This window comes from Sceloporus occidentalis, unplaced genomic scaffold (genome assembly GCF_023333645.1).
Source record: "Sceloporus occidentalis isolate IW3139 unplaced genomic scaffold, rSceOcc1.0.p SCAF_5, whole genome shotgun sequence".
Lineage (NCBI taxonomy): Eukaryota > Metazoa > Chordata > Lepidosauria > Squamata > Phrynosomatidae > Sceloporus > Sceloporus occidentalis.
The window spans coordinates 41,427,360-41,448,153 of NW_028316985.1; the positions used below are offsets into that span (position 1 = coordinate 41,427,360).

The 20,794-nt window shown below is 38.8% G+C and overlaps 1 protein-coding gene across 1 annotated transcript in view; it reads right to left on the bottom strand.

The window, feature by feature from the left end:
- Positions 1-753: 753 nt before the first annotated feature.
- Positions 754-20,794, bottom strand: part of LOC149312061 (bile acid receptor-like) — a 38,147-nt gene continuing 18,106 nt past the window's right edge. The window contains exons 4-9 of the mRNA XM_089526785.1: positions 17,202-17,335; positions 15,913-16,011; positions 14,255-14,354; positions 13,873-14,019; positions 1,914-2,027; positions 754-1,131 (exon numbers count right to left, since the gene is read on the bottom strand). Of these exons, the coding sequence (XP_089382911.1) occupies positions 893-1,131; positions 1,914-2,027; positions 13,873-14,019; positions 14,255-14,354; positions 15,913-16,011; positions 17,202-17,335 (833 nt within the window). The 3' untranslated portion in view covers positions 754-892. The remainder of the gene's footprint in view (positions 1,132-1,913; positions 2,028-13,872; positions 14,020-14,254; positions 14,355-15,912; positions 16,012-17,201; positions 17,336-20,794) is intronic.

Genomic DNA, 20,794 nt, shown 5'->3' on the forward strand with positions numbered 1-20,794 from the left:
AGTCTATGGTGGATAGCTCCACAGACAAGTGAAACCAACTCTTTTTTGTCTTTCTTTCTGCCACCCCTTTCTCTCCCTTTTCCTCTCCATGTAGCAGGCTGTTGCAGAAGCTTGGTCTGATCACCTGTAGACCAGATGACTAGATGTCATAACTGCAAAGGAGGACAGGCAATATAACATACTTTGTAAAATGCTGGACGTTCAAGAAAAAATGAAGGACAATTCAAAATAAATGTTTAAAACATTAATGTAAATATAAATCCATCTTTCTTAGTCATGCTTTAAATGGAGGACCTTTTGGAATTCCTCCTGGACAGAAGGTTGAAAAGTAGGGCATGTCCTGGAAAAGGAGGATGTCTCGTCACCTTGCTTGCAGAGGACTTTTGAAATTAGGCTGAGAGGCATATAGGATCAGACTGAGGGCTATCTACAGTCCTAGGGCCACAGGTTTCTAGTTTCTCCAGCTAGTATTTCTTCCATGTTTAAACACAAGCATTTTTAGACAGAGTGATATTTACTGAATTCTTATAGTAAGTACAAAATTGTCTAATAACGAAACATTTAGATTATGCAGAATGCAATGAATACATGTGGAGAGCTCATAATTCTCAAAGAAGAAATGGAGATACAGTCAGTTTAATTACTGAAGGGATAACAGGATATCAGCTTCTGGCATGTAAAATGATTTTTGCTCTTTTCCTTCCAAGAGGACAGTGGGAATCTGAAGAACAAAACAGTCACTCCAGCTTACATAAAGTTTGGAAACATAATAACTGACAAACTCCAATAAGGAAAGTGATTTTTTAAAAATTTGACCCTGAAAACATTTACATAGAGTCAGTTCCATTTTTCCAAGTAAATGTGCTTAAGATTGTAACTAAACCCAGTCTTATTACTGGACATCCCATATCTCACAAAGAAGAGGTGTAAACTTGTGATCATTAACTCTCCAAGACATCAGCATGTCCGCGTGGTGGTGATTAAAAGTCCGCAGTTCTGTAAGACGTCCCAAGAGGCAGGCAAAATGTTGAGGATTGTCTGTGTGATAAAGCTTGCAGAACTTCTGCAGAACTTCAAGCAGGGGCTCTTGAAGCCTTTCCACAGATTCTCTGTCCTGTATATATTGCCGATCTGTGTTTTAAATTCAAAAAAGTGTAGGTGGGAGATAAACAATTACGAATGTTATTTCAATTTTGTCAGTTCAGAATATCACAGTGCAAACACCCGCCCACCCCTTCCCCCTATCCCTTCCAGATGCCTATTCTCAGATTCTCCACATACAGACACAGATAGCTTTCCATACCTCCCTCTGCACAGAGAAATTCCTTTTGCATGTCCCTTGCCCTCTGATTGAATGGCAAGAGGTATGTAAAGTACCCTTCCAATGTTGTCTGTGATAGGGATAGAAATAATATTTTTTAAAATATTCAAAAGATAAATGAGAATGGTTTTCTTGAGTGGTGGGAATGACACTGACAAGGATAATATGAGAAGGATGATAATCTTTGCTATATTATTTGAGGAAAAGTGCATGTGGCTTTTTGAACACAAAATCACATTTTCTGCAGGAAAAAAAACAGATTTTCTCTGCAGAAAATGGCATTTTCTGGGCAAAACGATCCATGTGAGGGCAACAAGTAAGTTGCTATGAGAATACACCTTGAAAAATTGAGTTTTTCTCAGCAAGGAGAAGTGTGGTAAAATTATTCTTCCCTATACTTTGGCCTGTAAAGTCACTTGCCAATACAATAACCAAAGCTCAATTCCACAATTGTGCCTTTTACAATAAAACTACATCAGCAAACTGATCTTTCCATGACTCTTTTCCTGTGATGTCAAACTGTTATTCTTCTGTCATTTTCCTACTACCAATCACATTGATTCTGTAGTGATTAATTGAAAAACTGAATTACCTGGAGATAAGATAACTATTGCTGTAAGTAGGGCATACTCTTGTTGTGTCATCTTCAGTTCCCCAATACTTTTATAAAAGTTGAACATGGGTGTTATATATTCATCTGAGATGCCTGTATTAAAAAAAGTTTATTTAAATATATTTAATGCTAATTTAAAACAGAATTAATACTATAACTGTACTCTAAGTCATTACTAGGGGCCATGTAGCTCCGTGTTTGGAGTTATGTCGTCCTCTATATGTTGGACTGAAACTCCAACTTTTCCTCACCTTGGGCTATGCTGGCTGGGGCTTGTGGAACCTGCAATCTAATCACATCTGGAGGGATGCATGATTCTCACCCCTGTTCTAGCTGAATAAACAGTATCATTTAACTTAAATAATGTAGCACATTTGATGTGCAAAGTGATTTATCATCATTATCATGTTTCATCTTAATGCCATGTTGTAAGGTCACTGTTTTTTGCACTTGGCAGATGTGGAAATGAAAGAGACAAATTAATTTTCTAACATCACGCTAAAAGTCTGTGGTTGTATATACTTTATACAGCTGTGCTTCTTTCCAAAATTTAGAAGGCAGAATGGATCCTTTTTGCAGTCAAATAACACTACCCACGCACAAGAACATAAAGCGACCATGTATCTTATTTGTTGTTATTATGTGCCTTCCAGTTCTTTCCAACTTATGGTGACCCTAAGGTGAACCTATCACAGAGTTTTCTGAGGCTGAGAGTGTGTGCCTTTCCTAAGGTCACCCAGTTGGTTTCCATGGCTGAGCAGGGATTCAAGGCCTAGTCTTCAGAGTTGCAGTATAATTCTCAAAACTACAGCACAGCAGTTCCTGTATCTTATTTATCTAGGATAATTTTCTGTTTCAAAGACTGCATGAGACTGTCTGTCCAGTTTGGAAACAGGACCATAAGAAAAGAGAATAATGGTTTTGAAGTTTCCCATCAATAATTAGAATTTGAACTGAGAAGGCAAAGAGATAATCTGGTTATAGTCCCCACCATAGTGGAAACACTATGATGAAATATACAGGTTGAACCTTCCTTATCCAAAATACTTAAGACCATAAATATTCTGGATTTCAGCGTTTTTTGGATTTTGGAATATTTGGCATATACAAAACGAGATATCTTGGATATGAGACCCAACTCTAAATGACATTTGTGTATATATATATATAGCTTGAAGATAATTTTATACACAACATTTTAAACAATTTTGTGTATTAAACAAAGTTTGTGTACAATGAACCATCGGAAAGCAACGGTATCACTGTCTCAGCCACCCATATGGGCAATTTTGGATTTTGGAATATTTTGGGTTCTGAATAAGAGAGACACAAATTGTATTGTGTTTCCATTTAAATGATAATAGCTGCTTCTAATTTCTATTATATACATAAGTTAGTGCATGAAAGCCAAGTGCAAAACTTCTTTGTCCTCTTTTCACTGTTGCATTTCCTCTTATTTAGTAACACGTTTAGCAACTTGGACCTGTGCTCCTTTCTAATGGGAAATCCACCTGGTGTTTCAAAGGTCATCATGACCTCTTTAGAACATGCTGGCTCCAGATATGAACATATGGAAACCCCAGTACAAAACAGGGTATGCAGGGTGTACTAACAATAGTAAACCAGGTGGGAATGGATATGGAACTGAAGAACATGCCTCCAACATTTTACAGATGAAAACCTAGACTCCTGTCCAGGCAACATCAGAGAGTGGTCTAGTTGGCAAAAGTTAATGAGGAAGGGCACACAATGTAGGAGAGACTGCAGCTGTTTGCTTTTTCCTGAGCCTACTGAGAAGGGCAGGATTCTATAAGACCTATACAGATTTGTGGCAATCTTAGTCACATTGACCCCAATCTACAGAAAGTTAATGAAGTTAAAATTTGAAAAACCAAGCATGCTTATCTGGAAATAAATTCTGCTTAATTCTATGGGATCAACAACATTTTCTTGTATGTTTGGAATGTTACAGTTATTGGCTTTTCATGGGAACTACACTTGGATTTAATTGGAACTGACTTTCTGGATTGGGATTGGGACCTCAAGATGCGGAAAGCTTTGTTTGCATAAGTGCATCATGAAATTGATACATACGGTGATTTCTTAATTCAAGATTCAAAAACAAAAAGAGAATGTCCAAGCTCAGTTGTAAAACTAAAACTTTCAGGGTAGTTGTAAAGCTTGGCAGGAGGTGAACATGGAGATTATCCCATTAACAAATAAGCTGGTTTACCTTCTCCATCTTGAATTCAGGATCCAGGATGCCCCCGGATGTTATCATACCTAAATTGCCACTGATCTATCTGGGATGCCGCTGTCCGGATGCATCCTGGGTCAAAGCCTTCCTCAACCAGCACTTTTTTAAAGTCAGGGAGCTTCCAATTTTAAAAATTGGCTAGCTGAGCAAGGCTTCGACCCAGGATGCATCCAAGTGGCAGTATCCCAGCTAGATAGGTGGCAATTCAGATAACATCCGGGGGCATCCCGGATCCTGAATTCAAGCAAGAAGAAGTAAACTGCCTTAATTGTTAATGGGATAAGTTCCCATCTTTCATTCTAAGCCTAAACAAGACCCATGGAAGGACTGTGCAACCTGGATATGTTTCAGTAATAATACTGAATAATATATGTTGTAGGAAACGAAGAAGAAAGAGAATACAACATGTTCACTATAGAAGAATTATGTTGCAATCGAAAATAATTGAAACTCAGCATGATTCCACACCCATATTAAGCAACAGCCTGAAACTCAAAGAAGATCAAACAGTGGGAACCTCATTTTCTTTAGACACACACAAACACATGCATGCACACACCTATCCAACTTGCTCTGTAATTATGCTTTATTGAGACTTGTTTCCCCTATGGTTTATCATTCTCTGCTTACACATTCATTTTATCCAGAAGAGGGAGCTATTTTCCTGTGTATAATATAAAGTACCAAAGCGCCTCTTCACTTATAAAAATAGGAACGTTTTCCCTAGCAATGTTATTTTGTTGGTTGAGGTTCCTTTCCATTATTTCTCTTAATGGCCTTAAGGTGTAAAGCAAAATAAGGCAGCTCACTTTATTATGATGATGATAACTGAGTCGATAACCATATAATACTGTCAGACAGAGTGGCTATTTGTTCTGTTTTACAGAGGACAATTGTCTGTTCGAAGCTTCTCTTTCTCTGTATGATGGGCCTGGCTAAAAGATAAGGAAGCTGGGGCAACAGTGGCTTTGAAGCTGCCTGTGAGAAGTTAGCCCTGGGCACAGTCCTTCCTATTATGGTGATTTTGACTGCATCAGGAGACTCTAGGCAACTGGTCCCATTCAAGAAGTTTTTTCTAACATTCAATTAAAATCTACTCTCCTGTAACTTAAAACCATTAGACCAGGTCTTACCCTCTATCCTGTCTTCTTTTAAAGTTGCCCATAGAATCATAGAATCATAGAATTGGAAGAGACCCCAAGGGCCATCCAATCCAACCATATTCTGTTATGCAGGAAGATACAATCAAAGCATGCTCAACAGACAGCCATCCAGCATGCGTTTGAAAACCTCCAAAGAAGGAGACGTCATCATACTGCAAGGCAGTGTATTCCACTGTCAAATAGCTCTTACCATCAGGAAGTTCCTCCTAATGTTTAGGTGGAATCTCTTTTCCTGTAATTTGAATCTATTTCTCTATTTCCTAGTCTCTAGAGCAGAAGAAAACAAGATTGCTCCTTCTTCCATCTTGACATCCTTCCAAATGTTTAAACATGGATACCATCTTCTCATCTCCAGGCTAAATATATCCAGCTCCCTTAGCCACTCCTCATAGGGCATGGTTTCCAGATGATTTGTAAGCCATCCTGGGAAGCTTTTTGGTTGAAGTGCAGGGTACAAATAATCTAAATAAATAAATTAAACACATTTTCTGCCCACACAATTCCTTTAAGGTGACCATCCTATGCACAAGAAGTAAGTACCACCAAATTTAATGGGGCTAACTTTCAAGCATGTCAGCAGCCATTACTACCATGTGTAGTAATTTCCCAGAATTTTTAATGAACCGTGTGAAAAAGTATTTCATTGTTGTTTTTGACTGTCCTCAAGTCAACCTCAACCAATTTGTTTATCTTCTTGGCCATCCACAGTATTCTCAGCAATCATCTCCAGCACCACATTTCACATGAGTTGATTTTCTTTTTGTCAGCTTTCTTCACTGTCTACTTCTCACATCTGTACATGATGATGGGGAAAATGATGGCCTGGGCTATCCTCACTTTAGTGTTCAGGGCTATATCTTTGCATTTTAGGATCTTGTCTATTTCTTTCATTACTGCCCTTCCCCATCCAAGTCTTCTGCTTTCTTGACTGCAGTCTCTACTCTGATCAATATTTGATCCAAATTATGGGAACTCCTTGACTATTTCAATCTTCTCATTATCTAGGTTGAATTCTTCCATTGTAATTATTTTTGTTTTCTTGATTATCAGCATTAAGCCTACCTTGGCGCTTTCCTCCTTGACCTTCTTCAGTAGTTCCTCCAGGTCCTTGTTGGTTTCTGCTAATAGTATGGTACTGTCTGCGTATCTTAGGTTGTTAATATTCTTTCCCCCAATTTTCACTCCTGTCTCTGAATCTAAGCTTGCTATGCATGTGATGTTTTCCATATACAGATTGAATAAATAAGATAATAGTATACAGCTTTGTCTGACCTTTTGCCAATTGGGAACCATCCTGTTTCTCCATATTCTATTCTAACTGTTGCCTCTTATCCTGAGTTACACATCAGTACTATCAGGTGTTGTGGCACTCCCATTCCTCTAAGATCAAGCCATAGCTTTTGGGGATCTATGCAGTGTAAAACTTTGCTGTAGTCAACAAAGCACATGCAGATTTTCTACTGGAATTCCCTGGTGCTCTCCATTATCCATCGTATGTTTACAATGTGATCCCTAGTGAGTCTTCCTTTTCTGAATCCAGCTTGCACCTCTGGGATTTCTGCTCCATATCTGGTAGGAGTCTTTGTTGCAGAATTTTGAGCATGTCTTTGCTTGCATGGGAAATTAGTGCAATAGTTTTATAATTGCTAGAGTCTTTTGTATCTCCTTTTTGTGAATGGAAATGTGTATTGGTAGCTTCCAGTCTGTGGGATGATACTTTGTTTTTCATATTTGTTCGCAGATTTTAGCTAGAACTCTCTGTGGATTATATTAGTTCTATTGGTATGTCATCAGTTTGTGGTGATTTATCTTTTCCAATTGCTTTGACTATGGCTTTCACTTTGCATTCCAAAATTTGGGGTTCATCCTCACAAGATTTTTCTTCCCATGTGTTATTCAACCTTCCACATTTTTGTATTCATCTTCTGTGTATTGTCTCCACTGATTTTTTTATTTCCTTGTGGTTGTGTGTGATGTTCCTTTTCTAATCTAATCAGACAGGATATTTCCTCAATTTTCACTCCAACCTAGGAAGGAGCTTTCTTTCCCAGAGACAGTATGAATGCAGCTGCATTATTTCCATGCTGCATAGTGTAGGTGTTTGCGCATTGGATTGTGTTTCTGCAGAGCAGGGTTCGAATCTCTGCTGAGCCATGAAAATCCCACTGGGTGACTCTGAGCAAGTCATACGCTCTCAGCATCAAAAGGCAGCAAAGGCAAGCCCTCTCTGAACAAATCTTGCCAACAAAATCCAGTGATGGTTCACCTTAGGGTCACCATAAGTCAGAAACAACTTGAAGGCACATAACAACAATGTGCTTTCTGGCATACGGCTTATGGATGACAGTCATTTATCTTTGTTTTCAAGATCCTGTAGTTTCTATTTTAATTTTCCCTTCTTCAGTAATAAGCACTGGATTTATGCACTTATTACAGATAGATGTTTAAATAAAAATAAAAGAAGAAAAACAGCTGTGAGGGAAGAAAGGGTTTGTGCTAATTAATTATGACTAAGGCTGTTGTTAATATGGATGAAGAAATCTTTCATCTGGATAGGTTTGAAACTGCCAGTGGATATTAAATCAAAGCGCAAATGAGCTCTTGTTTTACTAGGAAATAAGTGTATTAATTACTCATTATATTATAGTATATTTCACAGTATCTTATCTATGCAAAATATTTTCCAATTCCAAAACCTTCATTAGAAGCTTTATTTCCATTTTACTGAAATGTTAGCAAAAAAATACATTTCAAAGAATCCTGTACCAACCCCTAGTGGCTGTTCATTTTGGCCAACAAGCCAAGGACAGAGCACATATAGTTACCACCAATGTTTCTGGATTTCAAGCCCCATAGACGTGTAACCCAACAATATCTGTACAGCAACATGTTTTTCACCCTCGCAAGAAGCCACAGTTTTCTCTTGGCCAGATTACTCTAGCACATGGCTGATCCAGCTTCAAACTGAGCACAAAATGATTCAACCAAGCAAAGGAAAACGTTTGAAAAATGTTGAAAAAGTACTCTTCAGTATCATCTGGGAAACAATTTGTTTTAAAATTCCAATTTACAATCTGCAAACAGAAATTGTAGAACATTGCTGGGTACAACTCAAACCACTAAAAGCCCAGTACTAACTGGGACACAGGTAACTCCCCTGAACAAGCTGCCATTTAGTTAGCATTAAATGCCTTTCTGTGGTCATCCCCACCTTCACAGGTTAGGGGGGTGTGGGGTCTGGAAAAGAGTTTTCTTCGTTGTGGGATCCTACTTTTTGAATTCTCTCACCAGGATCTTCCCCAGGGCACCCGGTTTGAGTCATTTTAAGTGTCAGGATGAAACTTTCATTTTTTGCCCAGGCTTTTTATGACTGGAACATTTCACCCAGTTTTTATTGCTCTTGCTGAGATTGCCTGTTTTGTGACTCTTACTGCAGTTATATTGTTATATGCTCACCAAAATACTGTAAGCTACTGTGAAAATCTTTCTAAAGCACGATAGAAATCATCAAATAAGCAAAACGTATTATTGTTGAATAAAATAATTATATATATATATATATATATATATATGAAACATTTTTTATTTAAAAACTACTGCATTTCACATTCTTTGTTACTGAAATATATGGGTTATAAACAAAGTAACTATGCAGTTACTGAAAATGTAAATTACAAATAAATTCATTGATACATTATTCGAATTCTAAAATAATGTAACTTTTGATTGTAAACAGCAGAGAAAACTGTGATGTGACACAAGCTTTTACTAGTGAAGACAATGTAAAAGATCTGTTAGATGCCTTCAACTTGACTCCAACTTATGGCAACCTTATCATAGGGTTTTCTTGGCAAGATATGTTCAGAGAGGGTTTAGCTATTGCCTTCCTCTGAGGAAGGTGTTAGGTTTGCCTTAGGGTTGCCATAAGTCAGAAACTGCTTGAAGGTACACACCAACAACTACATCTCACAGGGTCTTGTGCTGTTGTTGGTGTGTGCCTTCAAGCAGTTTCTGATCTATGGCAACCCTAAGGCAAACCTAACACAGGGTTTTCTTGGCAAGATTCTTCAGATGGGGTTTGTTATTGCCATCCTCTGAGGCTGAGAAAATATGACTTGACCAAGGTCATCCAGTGGGTTTCAAGGCTGAGTTGGGAACCAAACTCTGGTCTCCAGAGTCATAGTCCAACACTCAAACCACTACACCATGCAATAACGAGAAATGGCTACTTGTTGCAAAACCTATTATTGCTATTGCCATCCTCTGAGGCTGAGAGATTGTGACTTGCCCATGGTCACCCAGTCAGTTTAATCAGTGGTTCCCAACCTGTGGGTCGGGACCCCTTTGGGGGTCGAATGACCCTTTTATGGGGGTCGCCTAAGACCATTGGAAAACACCTATTTAATTACAGTATGAAGTAGCAACAAAAATAATTTCATGGGTTTGGGTCACCACAACATGAGGAACTGTATTAAAGGGTCGCGGCATTAGGAAGGTTGGGAACCACTGGTTTACATGGATGAGCTGGGATTCAAGCCCAGTGCTCAAACCACTACACCACACCATGATTGGTAATAATTAACTGGGAGTCCTAGTGCCAGATAAAAACTTCTATTTGCCTAACACTTTCTGCAAAGGAACACAAGGCTGAAGGAACACGACTCCTCAGAAACTATTTGGCCAACAGTCTTGCAACAACAACAACAACAACAAGCTGTATTTCATCAGCATAGGGATAACAGTGCTGAAAGGTCATCGCCACTAGATCACACTCGTTGCTTTATCACACACAAAATTATAATGCAAAACAGTCAGGGAGGATCATAAATGTTAAGAGATGACAGAAGCTTCAGAATCAGCACGGTGGCAGGTGACAAAACAGGGAGCATTCCAGGGAATTTCCATATTTTCAGCTATTGTGTTTGGATTGCACAGAAACTAACAATAAGACCTAGCTGACAGTTTGACACACAGCTTCATATAAAAACCATCCAGACACAAACCAGTGAAATATTTCCTTTACATTTCTTTTTCCAGAATAAGTCTGGACATTTTGCTAGTACACATTTAAATGAATGTAATCATCCTATATAAGTTATGACTGTATTAGTGTGCGATGTGATTATCATGCAGTAAAATGCCTGAGTCCCTTTGTAGTACACTTGTCCCTCCATATATGCGGTTTTGACTTTTGCAGATTTGCTTATTCATGGATTTTATTAATATGTTTTCTCTAGGAAAATGTAGGTCCTCCAGCGCAACTTTATGGTCAACTTTAACCAAATGTCGCACAGAAAGACCTAAAGAGTCCTAGAGAGAACACTCCACTAGGCATTTGTAGCTCTTCTAGTGCAATTCTAGCAATGTCTGGCAAATGTTGACCATATAGTTGCACTGAAGGACCTAGAAATTCCTAGAGAGGCGTTCTCTCAGGTAAAAACATAGTGTTGTTATTTGTGGTTTTTCCACATTCACGGGGGTCCTGTGCCCTTAACCCCAGCGAATGTGGAGGGATGAGTATACTTAGTAAGATAATAGCATCAGTCAGATTACAAGGAAAACCAAGTGTATTGTGTAATAAACAGGAAAACCTCAAAAGAGAAATTTGAGATGCCTGAACAGAATTTAAATGAAAACTGAAAGTATCTTCTATGGTTATCATACTTATGCTACATTTAAAGCTATGTTTATACATTCCTCAAAGAGGTATTTCTGTTTCTACAGTTAGATAATTGCAGTGGCAGTTAAGTCAATTGTGAATGATACAACACTCTCAAAAGAAATTTAAATAATTTCTCTTTCAGTGCCATGGTATCAGAAAGAATATGTGCTAAATTCTAAATGCAATTGACCACACAACCGGAAACCGAATTCTGTGTATTTTTACTCCAGAGTTAGTCCCAGTGTGTTCCATGGGGCTTACTCTTTGTGTGTGTATGATTCCAGTATTAGAAGAGATAATTCTGTCTGATGCCAATGGTTTTCAGTCATTGGAGAAAGAGCTACAGAAGATAAGATATTTTCTTGGGACCATGAGAGGCAGAATGTGGATATCTGATTAAAAATCTCTTTCTAATTTAGTACCATACCCTCCAATGGTACCGATTTGGCAGGGACAGTCCTGATTCATTCTCTGTCATCACATTTTTTCAGCTTTGTTTAAAATGCCCCCCTTTTCTCTTGTCATTGTTAACTGCCATCAAGTTGGCCCCGACTCATGGGGACCTGTAGATACATTTTCAAGACCTCATATCTTCCACTGCTCTGCTTAGGTCCTGCAGATTCAGTCCAGTGACCTCCCTGATTGAGTCTATCTACCTGGCGTGCGGTCTTCCTCTCTTTCTATTACCCTCTACTTTTCCTACCATTACTGTCGTTTCTAATGAATGGTGCCTTCTCATGATGTGACCAAGGAGATTTCAGGCTTGACTTTTATAGGACCCATTTGGTTGTCTTTTGGGCTGTCTACTGTATGCTTGGCACTCTTCTCCAACACCTCATCTCAAATGAGTTGATTTTCTTTTTATTTGTTTTTTCACATCCATACATGGTGATGGGGAATGCAATGGCTTGGACAATTCTGACTTTAGTGCTCAGTTGTATCTTTACTTTTTAGGATCTTGTATAGTTTTTTTTCTCCTAGCTGCCCTTCCCATTCCTAGTCTTATTATTTCTTGATTGCAGTCACTACTCTGATCAGTGTTTGATCCTAGGCACTGCAGCTCTTTAACTATTTCAATTTCTTCATTGTCTAAGTCAGTGATTGCCAAACTCTGGTGCTCCAGGTGTTTTGAACTTCAGTGCCCAGTGTCACACATCATTGGTCAAAATGGCTGAGGCTTCTGGGAGTCCAAAACATCTAGAGGACCAGAGTTTGAGAATCACTGGTCTAGGTGAATTTATGTATTTTTTCCATGGTCATTATTTTGTTTCCTTTGTGTTCAGCATTAAGTCTGCCTTTGCACTTCTTTGACCTTCCTTAGTAATTGTTCTAAGTGTGTGATGTTTTCCACTAGTAATATGGTATTGTCTGCAGATCTAAGATTGTTAACGTTGCTTCCTCTTATCTTCACTCCTCCTTCCGACTCTAAACCTGCTTTTCTTATTATATTTTCTGCATACAAGTTGAACAAACAGGGTGATAGAATGCAGCCTTGCCTGACTCCTTTGCTAATTGGGAACCATTCTGTTTCTCCATATTCTGTTCTAACAGTTGCCTCTTGTCCTAAGTACAGATTTCTCATCAGGACTATCAAATATAGTGGCACCCCCATGTCTTTAAGAATGTACCACAACTTTTCTATGCAGTTAAATTCTTTACCATAGTCTATAAAACACATGATGATTTTTGATTTCTATTTCTCTCCTCCCCCCAGTTTCCTCCTTTGTCCTCAGCTTACTTCAGTTGCTGCAAACTGAGTTTAAAGTGCAAATGTAGTGTGCACTCACTTAGTTCAGCAGTGGGGAAGGAAGAGGAAATGAGGTTTGGGATCTAGGAGGTTTGGGCAAAAGAAATTCAGTAAAGCTCAGTAGGCTAAGTAGTCTCAGGCAAAAGCAAACTGCCGCACCCTCTCCTATCTTGTCTGTTCTTGTTCCTTTTGTCATCTTTACCATACTCTGCTGTTCATTGGTTACATGTGTCCCAGTTTTCATCCGTGAAATGCTGGAGGCTATGCAGAAGGCTACATCCAATGTCCTATAATAGACTACTGCTTGCTCAGCTGTTGTTTCTCGTCACCTCCTTCCCCCTTTCCTCTGAAATCTGCTTTGAAGAATCTCCCAATCACCCAGATTGGATTTGGTGGTGTAAGTGAGGCAAGGAGAGGAGATATTTGCTCTGCTGATGGATTCCATTCAGTGGACAGACATGGTCAGATTTTACCCAGGGTTTTGCATTTGGATCCTATCCTAGCTATAAAGAGAGAGCTGGTAATGCTATGACTCACATTACCAATAGAAATGCTTAAGAGAATAAATTCAGTACACAGAACACTACTATAAAATCATGGTAATAAATAAAAATAAATAAATTTGCACACCTAGCATTAAACTAGAAATCTAACAGTTCTACAAAACCGAACATGACGGTTCTACACACCCATCATAATTTTGCCATTTATTTGAAATGAGACCTTCTACTGACTAATTTAGGCCCACACCCAAACATACATATTAGCAACAGCAGACCTTGCACCAAAGTTATTATATCATTTGTAATAGCTGAAATGGGCGAGATGCTCTTACTGGAAGGAACATGATAGGCGTATGTTTCATTGCCCCAATTTATTTATGTATATCCTTGAACAAATATAGCTGGTTGTAATGGGACAGTCTTTCTCAGGACTTATATTTTTATGATCAAACATTTAGTTGTTAACCTTTGGACTCAAGGATGACTAAGGAGCTTGCTGCTGAATACTTGGAAGCATGACATTCTCATAATGGATGTTCTCCCCCCCCCCCCCCCCCCCCAGCATTCCAAGCTTGGTTCCTTTTACTGTTAATGAAAGGCACATACCACTGTTACGAATTCTTTCTTCCAGGAGATCAGCATGACCTATAGGGAGTTTCCTGTTGAAGATTTCGGCTGACCGAAGGAACATGGCTTCAACAGCAGAACCTTTCAACAATGCAATCTGATCCTCATGGTCAAGGGTTTGAAAGCCTAGAATAAAATATGAAAATATCAAATTATAAAAACCAGAATTGTTCTGATACAGTAGTAGGATGTTGAGATGGCATGGCACTGTTAGTGGCAGTTAAGAGTGCTGTCCATCTGCATATTTAGCACCAAATCCAGAACATGACAAAATTACTTTTTAGAGATACATGTTGAGAACTCGGGCCTGGCAGCCATAGCCCACAAGAGAGGGCTATTAAACACGTTTAAGAAATCATACCTGGTAATCTTTTGGTGAATTCCACAAGGACCTGTACATGACTAGTGGCCATTTCTGTTAAAATGAGAAAGTTTTCTTCAGCACTGAATTCCTCTTGTAACTGAGAATTCAAACAGAATCATATTAATTTTAATAACATTAAAGGTAGCAATGTTCAGCAAAGGATTGGATGACTTCACTGGAAGCCCATGGTTGAAGAAGCAGTTGGCTCCCTCATCTGATCATTTCAAGGTGAGGTCCCTCCCTCATTCAGACCACACCACATACTCATACTCTAATCACTCACCATTCAACTGAATTTTTTGAAATTACGTAGATGATTAAAGTCTGGAGAAAATGATATAGAAAAAGAAGACAAAGTCTCTTCTATAACAGATGGAGATCAGTTGTTGTCACATGATATCAGGAAGCATGAGCAAAGATCATAATCTCACTCTCTTTGAATGAAAAGCAGAGATTCTGGTCAAGAAAGGCTTTGAATCCTATTAGGCAACATCCCAACTCAGACCATATGTATAGTATCAGTGCTGCATATGGTAGAGTCTGTATCACTCATTGACTAAGTTCAAGCTGTGTTGTCATTTTAAGCCAGTTTATTAAAGCACAATGTCAGTGGTGTGAAATATTGGGCTACAATTCCCATTCATCAATCTCTTCTCTGCTCTCCTTCCACTGGAAAGTGAAGACCTTTGTATTTAAACCAGGATTTGGCAATTAGCTGATTGTGCAGAAGGGTCTTTTGATAAGCTGTGTGTGGTGTACTTTTATTCTTTTATTATATTTTAGAATGTGTTTATATCTTTTTAAATTAATGGTGTGCTAATAGGATAGTTTGTTCAATTGATTTTTTAAAAATATATATCATCAGTTTTTAAGGTGTGTCTTTGCCTTGGTTCCCACATCAGGAGAAACGTGGGATAAGAAAGAAAGCAAGCAAGCAAGAAAGTAAGTAAGGCCCCATACAGACAGGCCAAAATAAAGCTGCTTCAGGTCACTTTGGAGGTATGCTGTTTAAATGATGCATATGTATAAGAGCCCAGAAGCCGTGCCAAAGCCACGATCCAGTAGTAAGGACTGGAGTGCAGCTTTGGTGCAACTTCTGGACTCTTAGTATGCATGCATCATTTAAACAGCATACCTCCAAAGTGACCCGAAGCAGCTTCATTTTGGCCTGTCTGTATGGGGCCTAAGTTACTATCCTTTTCCACTGGCTGTGCTGACTGGGCCTTTTGGAAGAGGCCTATTCACAGTACTTTTAATCTCTTTGTTCAAGTAAACTCCCAAGGAAAACAGGCATGGGTAATTCTTATCTGGGATTATGATTTGTTGCACCCAAGGAAGCCCAGATTCAGCCATTTTAACCTCTGGTTGTCCTGGCTTCTTTGAGTGCAGGGAATCCTGGTTTGAACATAATGCTAAGCTTGCCCTGTCTATCAATTGGCTCATCCTACTGTTTCCCATCACTGATATGTTCACCTGCATGCAGAGTCCCATCACCCTGTGCTCCGCATTTGGGGAAGAGAGTTATGTTCCATATTTGTAACTTATACCACAAAAACCACTTTGCAATGGAAGACATTTTCTAGAATAATCAAAATTTGTACTGGTAATGTTCTGGGGAATACTTGGATATATGTTGTATTAAATGGTATACTCACAAGCTTTTTAGAAACTTCAGGAGGAATCCGTTGTTTATTATATGAATCCATGATATAGTGAAGAAGATTCTGTTGTTCTGGGGTTAGTTCTACTTTCTCCTATACTGGCAATAAAGAACAATAAGCTTCAGTAAGTGAGTATAATTTTGTACACCCTGTTTTAGTTGCATAGCAGAGCTTTGAGCTGTTTGATTTCCACATCAAAAACAGTTCTCCATAAGATATCTATACCCATAAACTTAAACAATGTTAAAATGAAAATGTGTCCTTATAATTAATCTAGTATGGATGTATTTTTTCAAGGAATTCATATACAGGAGACCACAGCCATTTTTCCAAAGGCAGCACTAGATATACCAGTTATAGAACATAGGAATAGGGAATCTTGAAGGCACAGTAAAACACATTCTGTTGGGAGAATAAATGCTTAGAATGTACTGCATTTACTGTTGCACTAACACACAATCACAAACACACATCTGGGATTACATAGAATCATAGAGTTGGAAGAGACTGCAAGGGCCATCCAGTCCAACCGCCTGCCATGCAGGAACTCTCAATCAAAGCATCCCCGACAGATGGCCATCCAGCCTCTGTTTAAAGACCTCCAAGGAAGGAAACTCCACTACACTCCGAGGGAGCGTGTTCCACTGTCAAACAGCCCTTACTGTCAGGAAGTTCCTCCTAATGTTGAGGTGGAATCTCTTTTCCTGGAGCTTGCATCCATTGCTCCCGGTCCTAGTCTCTGGAGCAACAGAAAACAAGCTTGCTCCCTCCTCAATATGACATCCCTTCAAATATTTAAACAGGGCTATCATATCACCTCTTAACCTCCTTTTCTCCAGGCTAAACATCCCCAGCTCCCTCAGTCGTTCCTCATAGGGCATGGTTTCCAGACCCTTCACCATTTTAGTCGCCCTCCTTTGGACATGCTCCAATTTCTCCACATCCTTTTTGAATTGTGCCCAGAACTGGCCACAGTATTCCAGGTGAGGCATTACATCATACTTGTGATGGATTTGGGGCACAATCATGCAAATGAAATGCAAATAATATGTTCAAAAAGTTTGAAAATAAACCATAGCAAAAGAGGTCACAGTGTTGTTATATCAGAATCCTTGGTGATTTTATACAGAGATCACATCTTTGACGACAAACAGCATGTCGAATTATCTGCAGAAAATTGTTACAAAGTCTGGAAGTTCCTAACATGTAATTATTTTGATTTAGTCTTCCTTGATTATCAGTGGCACCCAACAGTGTGTTAGATGCTCCCATAATTTTATTACCTTGTAGAATTTGGTGGTAGAAGACACTTGTTTCAGGTCAGAACCGTCATTATCTTCACCAGCTGATTGATCTAGAGGCTGTGACGTATTTTTTCTTAGCCTTTTTGACTTGCATTGTATTTCTGTTAACAAACCTAAAATATCACATAAAATGATTAACTAGAATGATACATCTGACAAAAACGCCTGTCCTCACGTATCTGGTATTTTTCTTTCCTTCACTTCCTTTATTTTAGTAACTTGGTCTTGTATGCCAGCTGCAACTTCATCTGAACAGAAAGAACCTGGTGACATTTATCTCTACCTTTTTGGGCTATTGCAATCCAGTGTATGTTTGAAGATAGTTTGGAAATGTAGTCAATGTAGAATGTGGCTGCAATGCTTTTAGCTGGAAAAGCTCATAGGGATGATATCTCGCCTGTTTTTTATAAACGTCACTGGTTATTAGATCATTTCTGAGCCCAGTTCAAAGCACTGAAGCTTCAATCATAGGCAATTTAAGAAATACCTAACTCCAAATCACTTGCCCAGATGTTAGTCATTTGATGACATCAGGCCTCTTTGCCACCAGAAGTGAGGTGCATGGTAAATAGGTAGAGAGTATCTTCACCAGTTCTCACTTATGTGGGAAGGATCACTTGGCACCTACTTTGTTTCATGTTATGTTTATTATTTTGTCTTTGATTACATATGCCTGATGTTCCACCCTTTGGTGAAAAGGGCATTATAATTAAACATTGTTGCTGTTGTTGTCATCATCATCCTTTAGATGCCAGGTAAATCCTTTTTAAAACCTTCCAGGGCCCTTCAGAAATTTTATATATTTGAAAATGTTTTGCTCTGTTTGTTATTCTATTATACAGTATTCTGTTTTCTTATTGAAATATTTGTGTAAACTGCCCTGCGATCTTTATAAAGGGCAATATATTGATTTCCTAAATAAGTAAAAGAAGTTAAAGAAAGTATATACACTAAAGTTTTAGTAACAGAATAAATATTAGATGCTGGGTAATATTTTCAGAATATATTTTTTGACTGATTGAGGGGAGTGGGATCTTAATTTTGCTCATATGTGTGCCGTGTTAGTAATGCTTTATTTACAGAAAATGCAGCACTGGAGCAGAGTTTGTGGATACCCAGGCCAGCAAAAAGAATGCAAATGAAGCCTAAACTATTAAGAGAAACAAAAATGATTAAAAGGGTTATCATCCTTAAGATATATAAATAAGATGGCATGATTCATTAGAAAAGACAATACTGTAAATTGGAAGGCTTTAGGAAAAGAGGAGAATCATATTACAGATGGATTAATTCACTAAAAGAAGCCACAGTCCTGAGGGTGCAACACCTAAACAGGGTTGCAGATATCTGTATATTTTGAGGATTTTTCATTCAGCATAGGTTGGAAAGTTGTGTGTGTTGTTGTGTGCCTTCAAGTCATTTCCAACTTATGGCAACCCTAAAGTGAACCAAAAGTGGGGTTTTCTTGGCAAGATTTGATCAGAGAAGGTTTTGCCATTGTCTTCCCCTGAAGCTGAGAGCATGAGACTTGCCCAAGGTCACCCAGTGGGTTTCATGGTTGAGCTGGGACTCAAACCCTGGTCTCCAGAGTTGTAGTTCAATTCTCAAACTGCTATACCACACTGAATCCCAAGGCTGAAAAATACTTGATGGCAAATAGCAACAAGAAATCTTCCCTGAACATTGATAGAGGACAAAAACTTGATGGATTCCACACACTATTGTGAAAATGGATTTCCACTCATTCTTTGGGGTGAAGCAGATGGGCCAGATGGAGGGATCTGCAGCCACTCTGGCGTGGATTGGTCTGGGACCATGCAACCAGATGCCGCAGTCCCAAAGCCAGCCATTGCCGGAATCCCAAATGGGCCACTGACAGGAGTGGCTTTTTGCTGCTCATTTTCAGGCCACTTCAGCCAATTCTTGAACGGCTTCCAGCCATTTTGGAGGCATGCATCGTTTGAACGCCATGCCCACAAAGCCCCTGGAAGGTGCTTTATTTGGCCTGTCTGATTCAGGCCAATGACATACTTCCACCTTTTCTCCCGTCACCTGCACATGCTATGCATGTGCCAAACCGGTTCCAAAGTTTCTCCCAAACTTCCAGAGCACTTTTGGAATGTTCAAGAAGCTGCAAGGAAGGCAGTTGAACATTCAGTACTAATCATATTCTTATCTATGTTCTGTAAAACATACACATTTGGCCAAATCATTCTATTTTTGCTCTCAGAACTACAATCTGCCCTCCATATTTGTAGCTTTGACTTTTGCAGATTTGATTATTCATGGATTTGAGTAATATGTTATCTCTAGGAATCTCTAGGACCTCCAGCATGACTCTGCCAGAAGTTGACCATAGAGTTGTGATGGAGAACCGAGAGCAATGATTCCCAAATTTTGGTTCCCCTGGTGTTTGGGGCTTCAATTCCCAGAAGCCCCAGCCAGCTTGGCCAGCAGTCAGGAATTCTGGGAGCTGAAGTACAAAACATTTTGGAAGACCACAGTTTGGGAACCAGTGACCTAGAGATTCCTAAGGAAAACACTTCTTTAGGCATTTGTAGGCCCTCCAGCATGATTCTGTGGTCAGTTTCTGGGGGATATTGATCACAAGAGTTGCACTGGACCTAGAGATTTCTAGAGAGGTGTTCACTCAGGTAAAAAAGGGGTGGTATTTTATTTGTGGTTTTCCCATCTTCACAGGAGACCTACACCCCTAACCCCAGTGAATGTGGAGGGTCCACTGTAATAACAACACTTTCTAGAGAAGTCAGATTGAACACATAGAAGATGTTTACTGTATTAAAAGGTGTGATGAAGAAATTTCTCAGCACATTAGTAAACTAGCCATATATTATACTCCTTAAAAAGCTTGTGAGATAAGGTAGGATTCTGCCCCCTTCCTCCATGTATAACTATGCTAAGTATCATCTTTCAGCACAGCTAATATGTGACAAAATGTTTTTTACAATAGATGTTATTTAGTCTCTTTAAAACAAAAACAGTGGAATAACACATCATTCACAATATTGTGTGAATATCATTTTTCTTAACTTCACAGGAACCCTGTCCTGGCAAAGGATAAATGTCAGTCCAAGGACACAGCCATCATAACTTAAATTAAAGCAGTTGTTTTTTAAAAAAGACAAGGTCACCCGAGTGCCCTAGTTTTGAAGCTACAGAACAGGAAAATTGTCTCTTTCAGAGACTAGATATTGTTGAGGAAGATATCAATGAAAATGCCTAATTCAGTGGTGAATGCTTTTAATATCCTGTATATTATAAAATTATGCACCATTGAAAGCAAGCTTCCTCTGTCACTGAAAGAAGAGGAAATTTAAAGGATTAAAATAACAGTTCCACGTAATATCTGGAAGGAGTAAAAGAGTGTTTATGAGAGCAAGGCAGGAACTAGAGATGGTGCTGGCTTTCATCCTTTCATTACTGGTTGTGTGTTCATTGTTTTTTTTAAAGAAAAAAACCCAATATGAATAAAGGGTACTGCTAAAGTATGGTGGCTTCTTTGCACATTACAGAGAACATAAGTTCCTGTACATAATAAGTATATCTACCAT